General features: G+C 38.2%; 1 protein-coding gene across 2 annotated transcripts; it reads right to left on the minus strand.

The window, feature by feature from the left end:
- Positions 1-10: 10 nt before the first annotated feature.
- wdr93 (WD repeat domain 93) lies at positions 11-8,545 on the minus strand. Of its 2 annotated transcripts, XM_062471317.1 has the most exons (16): positions 7,142-8,545; positions 6,546-6,810; positions 6,246-6,447; positions 6,062-6,126; positions 5,900-5,978; positions 5,702-5,793; positions 5,471-5,549; positions 5,044-5,230; positions 4,772-4,842; positions 4,531-4,620; positions 4,199-4,330; positions 3,605-3,818; positions 3,447-3,507; positions 2,984-3,140; positions 2,607-2,790; positions 11-2,385 (listed from the first exon to the last, which is right to left on the minus strand). In XM_062471317.1, the coding sequence occupies exons 2-16, from the start codon at positions 6,807-6,809 to the stop codon at positions 2,286-2,288; spliced, it is 1,977 nt and encodes a 658-aa protein (XP_062327301.1). In that variant the 5' UTR covers position 6,810; positions 7,142-8,545; the 3' UTR covers positions 11-2,285. The 2 variants fall into 2 exon arrangements, with proteins under 2 accessions (XP_062327301.1, XP_062327300.1); XM_062471316.1 differs by lacking the exon at positions 7,142-8,545 and having other exon boundaries at positions 6,546-6,901.
- Positions 8,546-8,642: the final 97 nt, after the last annotated feature.

An 8,642-nucleotide genomic window follows, 5' to 3' on the forward strand; every position in this document is an offset into this window, starting at 1 on the left:
GATAAAAATATTTTATTTAATCAAAATATCACACCACAATCTTCATTGCGTTATTTGTCCTGTTTGGCAGCTACAATGTACAAAGCATTCTTAGATGGGAGTTACAAATGACAACAAACAAATACAATAACCTAAATGTCAAGGTACATTTATCATTTGTAAACCAGATATGATTATGGAAGTCCTATGTAACAAAACAAGTAGCTGTATCTGTAAATTGCAAGCCAGAGCCAACTCGAGAGTTATAGTTATTAAAGAAAACCTTAAACAGTCCGCTAAATGAAGATAAAACACACACTGAAGGTAATGAAAAACCACTTACACTAACTGCTTTTTTTCGACACTGCAAAATTTAGTTCAAGATTTAGTTTGAGAATACTACAGATCCTACAATGCATGACCTATAGGTGAGAACATCTATACATTTCCACATAATCCAAGAAGGTGATGAATACTGAGGATTAGTATGATCACGTAATCCCTGTTTGATTGGAAATGTGGGTTATCACTTGAGCATGGAATAGATCATAGCCAGGAAGAGCTACTTATTTCTCCATCTCAAATCTATGATAGGCACACATGTTAAACAAAAGGCCAATCGGTTGATTTGTTTAAGTGGCCGTGAAAATAGGCAAATATAACAATGCTTTCCTCAGCTATTTCCCTGCCTCTGCAATTGTAAGAAAAAATAAGAAAACCGTTTTAGTCATCTGCTTTTAATGGTTTAGTAGAGAAAGTGATGGTGATTTATGAAATGGTCACTGTCAATAAAACGATTTGAATTTGTGTACAGAAAAATCATTTTGGGCCATCTGACATTCAATGCTTTCATGTTGAAGACAATATCCACAGCATTTAATGGATTTCCTGATACTGACAAAGAGATCTTGATTGAAACCTTAGTTCTCCAAGTTCTACCAAATCATGAGCCCTGCACAGGGTGACACTTCAATCTACTTGATAAATGTATTTTTTCAACGTTTAATATAGCAATATTGTCTAATACAATAGATATCATTATGCTTTAATGCTCCTTTCACATTGGATATAATGTACAATTTCTCAATCAAACATCGCTTGAACAAAAATGCTTTGTTGAATTATATCTCTTTGAACCCTTTTAGCATCAAAGAGTTAAAGGTGATATTTTTCAAACATAACTGAAGACCATTACATTTCTAGTACCCATTCTACAGACACAAGCCTAATTGAAAGCTTGCAGCAGTGGCTTTCAGCAACCACACACTGCACAGGATAGTCAAGGACAATGATAGGGGTTCCCCAAACCCATTAACAGAAGTCCTGTGATGGCTAAAGAAGAGCCTTTAGGCTGTAAAGTACTGTGCATACTGTTAAGGGCCATGTCACACCTTGGTACACTAATCACAAGATGACAGATTCTGCCATTAGGCCTTGAGGAACGCACTACTGATGCCATTCTGTCGCCATTGTGTATTTGCTTGTGCAGATTCTGGATTGGGGGCATAAGTGGACATACTGCACTGATGGGGCAGTCAAGGATGTAACACAGGGAGCTTCCTAATGGATTCTGTGCAGCAAGTGACCCTCCTTCAAAATAGGTCACCTCTTTTCATGCAGACGTTTCCTACCATGTTTGTTCACCAAACTGTAAACAATGTTCAGTAATTACGATTGAGTCATAGACAGCTCACAAAATGAAACTGACCATTTGTCACCACCACGTGCTTTGATTATCTGACAGTGGAACGGGAATCCATTGGCTATAGTGACATATAAGAACATAACACAAGCCATACTTGGAAGCATATAGAGTCAGGCTTTTGCTACTGCAGTGTGGGGTAGCTCGGTTCAATCTTCTGACTCCTGGTCAACATCCATTTCATGCTGACATTAATTCCTGATAACTAACTCAAATTATTATGTCATTTCATGCACAACACATTAATTGATTTGTGATAAATGGCTGAGCAGTATGTCATAAAGCATGTACCAATGAACCATTGGTAAAAAAGAAAATCCTGAACAATATCATAAACCCTGTTCTAAGGCGAAAAAGAAACTAATAATTTTTTTTCTCAACATGCCATATAGTAAATGAAATTAAATATTTGTACAATATTTTTAATGATATGTTTATCATTGTCAGGTAAAGCTCCAATAAATGTAACTTAAGTGTACTCCAGATCTCCAGGGAGTGCAGCTCCAGCCCGGGTCCGTACACATAAAGATGCTGTGAAAGGTACTGCTGTATTTATTCTTGTATGAAAAACACCCAGATCCGCTGTAGTACAATGCCATGTCCGCTAAAGTGCATTACTGTAAGTGGAGGGTAAGCAAGCATGCTGCTGGAGCTGGTTCCAGGTATGTGTCATGGCTTTGTTCCTTTCATCCAGAGATTGCACTCTGCACAACATGTCAAGAGAGACAAAGCACTGACTGCATAAACGAAACAGCTATTGAATGGGTCAGTAGTTAACACTAAATTACGGTATGTAAATGACAGTTTAGAGTTATTGTGGGCCAATAAAGGTAAAATATGATTCAGTTTTGGCCTTTTACGATGTTTTCTTATATGAGTGTGTGTGTGGCATCGGAAGTGACAAAATGTGTACAAGTGGGCAAACCTTTTCTGGAAATACAGATTGCATCCATTCTCCAAATCTGTGAATCTTTCTCTTCTTTGAACCTTCAAATGATCTCTTATGTCCATTCTGTAGGCCTCAACAATCGCTAACTGATGGAAGTGGCAGGCAAAGAGACTGCTGTCTTTTCCTTCTGGACACCCATTTTCACTGGGTTGTTGGTCACCTGTAATTTAAAGAGCAGACAAAGGACCAGCGCATGTCACATGTTCAAAGCATATATACAGTATATTCAGACTTTGTTCTTACTGTGTATACAGTATACACATATTTGACAATTATAATGAATAATACGTTCATAGGCTATGTGTGTGTACTGGTATTTATTAAACACCATATAAATGAAAGTATAGCTATACCTCGTATTAACAGAGTTTGCTGGACTGGGTCTAGAGTGAAAATTGGACTCCAGGGGGTGGCCAGCAGATGAGTTGCAGGGAGGGTGAAAAAACACACAGTGGTTTTTCTAATGACATCTTGCAGGGATATTGTGCCATTCTTGTGCATGAAACACACCTGATTACAACAACAAACATATTTGAAAAAAGAAAGAACAATTAAAATTGTGCAAGATTCAACCAACATGTCAAATTATCCCCTTTCAATAATTACATAATGACATAATTTCCCTGTTATGGTACACATCGGGATGAAACCCCCTTCTGGGAATACATCAATCCCATCACAATGGAAATACATCAGGCAGTTGGCAGCACATAGATGTGTGTGTAGGCTAATCAACCAATGTAATCTCCACAAAAAATCCCAAATGCTGACAGAAAATGTTGCTTTTTCAAAATTAACATAGTAAACTTGTCTCACCAAGCCCTGGAGGAACGGCACAGATTCTGTGACTGTAGGGAGAGTCCTTGGATCTGCAGGTCTAGTCGTTAGAGAAACACACTGGATTAACTCTGAATTCTAATTCATTCCGAAGCCAATCCATTTTTAAGCCTTAATACCCCATTAAGTGCTCGAACCTTTCTGTTATTTGTGTGGCCTGGGACTCCATTCCCGACCCTGTGGTGAGTATATGGCATGCTCCACTCTTACAAGTAACCAGGAGGTGGATTTTGCATTGAGTTTGTCCCTGGCAGTGGAGGGTTTCCTCAGAAGACACATGGCGGTAATCCACAAACAACATCCGGCAGAAGGCACTGTCTGCTGACACCGAGAGAATAGGCAGTGGAAGCCCTAAAGAATAGTGGAAAAAAAGATAAAGAAAATCCTACAGCACATAATCCTATTCATGTTATGATTTTTTTGTCATAACTTATATACAAAAGCTTCATGATGGGGTGATTTTAAAGTCATCATAATGAATTGGTAAAATAGTCTGTGGAGTCTTTAGCTGCTAAAATATAAGCATAATGCAACTTTGCCTCATAAGCTTTCATTTAATTGTAAAAAATAAAGAAAAATCATACCCATTTTTTTATATAGAATACTAATAGGCTGTATGGGAATAATTGTGAATATGTGCATAACTGCTAACAAACATACTCCGTAAACTGTACTTTATGGAAATTCATATCTGTTGTCAAATGAACTCATACTGTGGACTGTTCACTAACCTGAATATCTGTCCCATACAGTAACCAGTTCAGTCGCCAGTCCAAGAGCAATGTAGTTTGTGCAACTGCTAACAGTGGAGCAGAAGATTTCCTGTGCGTTGGGCCACAACACATCTGGTTTAGGCTCCATGTCTGAATCAGTAACAAGATGTAAATGAGTCAGAGGCTTGACGACTGCCCTCTGCTGATAGAAAATAGCCCCTACAGACAGTCCCTACAGTTTGCTACTCAAGACTTCTTATTGAATATGGTTCTTATTCAAATCTCGTTGAAAATGCATCTTATCTGTTGTGCACAACTGACTGAATGTTATTGAATGAAAAATGCTCTACCAGGCTTATCTCTGGGAGCTTTGCACAAGAAATACTGAAGAAGATTATGGCTACCAGTCCACCACATGCAGACAGCAACAGGCAGTCCTGCTGAGAAGTGGTTGGCAAAGATAAAGAAAATAGCATTTCTGAAAAAGGTTAATAGACCCACCACAGTTCATATATCTGAGTACAACTGTGGAATTAAAAGTGATTGAGTTATTGGAAATAATGAATAAAATACAGTTTCCATTTAATCAACCTGATAGGGGTTTTGTCCCTCCAAGGACAGGAAATAGACCCCCAGGAAGCAGAAAATGGCTTGTGCAATGGCTGCAGACAGATGATCACAAGTATTAATGAAATAGAGCCTTAGAGTCAGCAGTTCCTGGAGACCCAGTATAAGGTATAACGCCAAGTAAGAAAATGGTCAAACCAATAAATTTTATCAATCTAGATGTATTGCACCTTTGACTGTTAAGAATACCGTGGTTGTATTTTTAAACAGTTGTAGGTCAAATGACTACATTTCACCTTGTTTTTTCCTCTGTGTCCTTTGTTTTGGAGGGGTTAGTAATTAGATATTTTCTATACATGGACTTGAAAACAGCTTCCTGATCATCCCATTGGCAACTGCTAATCAGGTGGTTTTGTCCAGAGCCTATCACAGTGCCATTTTCAGTCTTCTGTAGAACCTCCAATGGACTTTTCAATGTGGAACCTAGACAGACCAAAAGACTTTACATTACTATGCAAATCAACTTCACTCTAATACACACTGACAAAGCGTTATCTTATCTTACACACTTTTATGTTGACTATGGCAAATTAATCCTTAGTTTTCTCAAATACTGAGGAAATAAGACACTATTCCTACCCACACAAGACTATGAACTAGGTTTCTTTGCGAGGTGATGTGACCACTCCGTTCATTCTGTTGAATTCGAATGAGTCAACTTACCTGATTGAGTTTTTGGTGGCTTTATTTTCATTAACATAACAATAGGAGACAATTTTACATCTCCGGTTCCTGGGGGGAGCTGTGAAGAGAAAGATATAAAAAAACAATGTAAAAAGAAAAAATGAAATTCCTATCTTAGTCTTTTAATAAATGTTGAAGATAATGTCAGACTTTATTGAAGTGGAAACTTTCAAATACAGCGAACAATAAGATTGCATGACTAAGCCCTACCTGTTTTTGCAATGCCGCAGGCAGCATCTCCAGTTCTTTCAGCCATGACTCTTTGGGGAAGCGGTAAACCTCAAGCCAGTGAGCACCATTGCCTAGTAGGTTAGATGGTTTTTTAAATATTTTAAAAGCTTTGAAATGCAGGACTCGGGTGTTTGGAGTCACAGAGTAACACATAAGGAAAACTGAGGTAAACCTTACAGCTCATTGATGCAGATCCAAAATCTCCTCGATTGGATAATTCAAACTTTGAGCAAACATTTCTCTGATTAAAGTCTTCCTGGTGATATAATAGCAAAATAGAACATGGGGTTATATAATACTGAATGTTTGCTTGATAATTCTTTTCAATACTATACTTACTGTTTCATTAATAACTTTGATCAGGTGGATGCTTTCTGCCTGAAATGCAAAGAGCCTGGCGACACCTGAAATGCATCAAATTAAAAAGAGACAGTATCACAACCAGGGCTGCCTGTGTATGGGTTCTTGAATTGCTTGGAGGCCAGTAAATTAGGTAAGCACCACATTATAAAAAAGGTGATACCCATATCATCCAGGGCACCAAGTAGATAAGTCATCTCCCCAAGACAAGTGATGTGAAGGGATGTGATTTCCACTCTATCCTCCAGCCATGCTGAGACACAGATAAGAGAGGAAGAGCTGCTAACAGACAAGCCCTGGGAGTGACCCATAAATATGTATCTGCCATCCTCAGAACAAGTCAAGCAGTTTGTCCTCACGGGAAGCTGCGGCGAAACAAGTCATTCAGTCCACATACAGAAATAAACGAACTGTCAGACTTCAAAACCTAATTGTTTTAGTAGCTTTGCATTGTCGGTTTTACCTTTAAGTGATCTGACAGCTCCACAACTGGGATGTTCCTCTTGGATAGCTCTGCTATCTTAATATTTTCTCTCTCTGAAATAGTGTCCCATGCACTATCAATCAGTCTGCTCAGGACCTTGTCGATCATTCGAAATGGTTGAGGCAACTGATCTCGGAGCTGGTCTGGGTCTCTCATGTATGATTCATATTCATCATCCTCACCTTGTCCATTCTCTTGGGGCCTTGGGATATCCACATGGCATTTTCTGATGTAGACAGGCATCCTTGGAACAGATATTTGCATACATCTATCACTGCCAGAACTTGTGCTGTGTTATCAGACAAAATACAGAAACATTTAGAGCTACTTAGGCTGGATAGCTAAATGAACAGTTTGACGTCGTCTAGCTACTGTACTTCACTGTAAACTGTATCTTACAGTATACAGTACAGTAGAGATACTCTAACTGGCCTAGCAAGCAAGTAGAGCTAACAGAACGATAATTCCAGCTAACCAAGCAGCTAAAATATGAAATACGCACACAAGTGCTAACTAACGTCATAACGAAAATTTTAATTTTGTCTTGAGTTGCATTTTATTTTGAAATGGCCTACTTCTATAGCGAATCCGAGCCAGCTTTCACCTTGTCCTTGGTTGATCGGTGTGCGTTTTGCCCTTTCCGGAGTGTTGTGAAGGGTCGTCATGACGACACGAATTCGCACAAATCTACATACACACAAATCTACACACGCACACCCACACACAGAGTTACACACTGGTCTCTTATCTCTTAGTGGTAGACGGCAGACTAGGTAGTACCGATACGTTGTATTACGTACGTTGCTCGACACGGGGTAAACCAACCAGTACCACCCCTCTGGCTGTCACTTATCTTTGCCTTCACTCAACGGCATTCTTGATGAAAATATAGAGATAAGTTCTTTTTATGGTATGGGTTTATCCAGTTGGTTTATGGTGAGTGTAGACCATCCATACTCTGTTGTTACTGAAAAAACCTAACTAAACAGTTAAGAGACTCCGTCCAATACATAAATCACTGACCACAGGTCAATGTACATTATGCAGTCTTAACACAATTATACATTCTGTCCAGGACACAAAACAGAACTACCTCGCAGTAGACATACATTTTATGACATTTATGACATATTATTTTGCATCTGTACACCAGGACAAACATCAAATTTGTAAAATGCTATTTTAAAACAATGCCCATTGAAGCATTTTTGTTTCACTTCCACATTACCATGTCCTAGGTGGGCTTATCTCCAGGCGGATACACTAACACGGAGCCTACTGTAACTCAGCATTACTAGAGAATGTTTAATATGGGATATATATTTGTAGACGGGCTCTGGCACTACGTTGTTTCTCTCTTAACTTTGGCAAACATTTTGCCGGAAATACTAGCCGCTCATCTGTGGTATCACAGTTTAATATAACCAAGTAGGCTATAGTGATTTAGGCTGAGTTACTTGGAAATTGGAACATTTTCATTTCAGACAATATTTCTGATAATAAATATCAGTCATCATTACTTAGTTTTCAACAAATCAAGACTAATAATAAAGTATATAATAAAAACAATTAACTATTGTTAACGTTTGTTGGTAACCATATTTAAACACCATTTTGTATTCAGTGTAACTCCCACACATTTGGATATGTCTGTCCATCATTCAGTGACAACATCAGTTTCATCAATGTGTGGTTCCTGTTTGTCTGTCTTATGATCAAGAAAGAGTAATATTAAGGCAAAAGCAACCGAAAAATCCTTTCTAAAAACAATACAAATTTAAGTGCCATCCTAAAACAACACAAATTTAAGTGCAAAGGTTACAAAGTGAAAGTAAAGCAATGTTTGGTCAATGTTGTTTCATGAACCTCACAACTGCCTAATGAAACAGGGGATATATGTGTATATTTAATTCAAATATAATTCTGTTTTAAATGGTATAGGATCTTAGTATCCATAATGGGCACAACTGAAATAGCAATTAGAACCAGGAATGAAATTTACACAGGCTATAGAGACAGAGCTACAGAGCTAAATGTGTAAATGATGTAAGGAAGACAGACAAGACAGTAATCATG

Source organism: Osmerus eperlanus, chromosome 10 (assembly GCF_963692335.1).
Source record: "Osmerus eperlanus chromosome 10, fOsmEpe2.1, whole genome shotgun sequence".
NCBI classification, from domain to species: domain Eukaryota; kingdom Metazoa; phylum Chordata; class Actinopteri; order Osmeriformes; family Osmeridae; genus Osmerus; species Osmerus eperlanus.

What these genes read in the sequence shown, in the direction of transcription:
- wdr93 (XM_062471316.1), bottom strand. Translation starts at nt 6,830, where the DNA reads ATGCAAATATCTGTTCCAAGGATGCCTGTCTACATCAGAAAATGCCAT. An exon ending in TGGTGCCCTGGATGATATGG is followed by an intron (nt 6,127 to 6,245) that starts GTATCACCTTTT and finishes GATGCATTTCAG; the next exon opens with GTGTCGCCAGGCTCTTTGCA. An exon ending in TCAAAGTTATTAATGAAACA is followed by an intron (nt 5,979 to 6,061) that starts GTAAGTATAGTA and finishes TTATATCACCAG; the next exon opens with GAAGACTTTAATCAGAGAAA.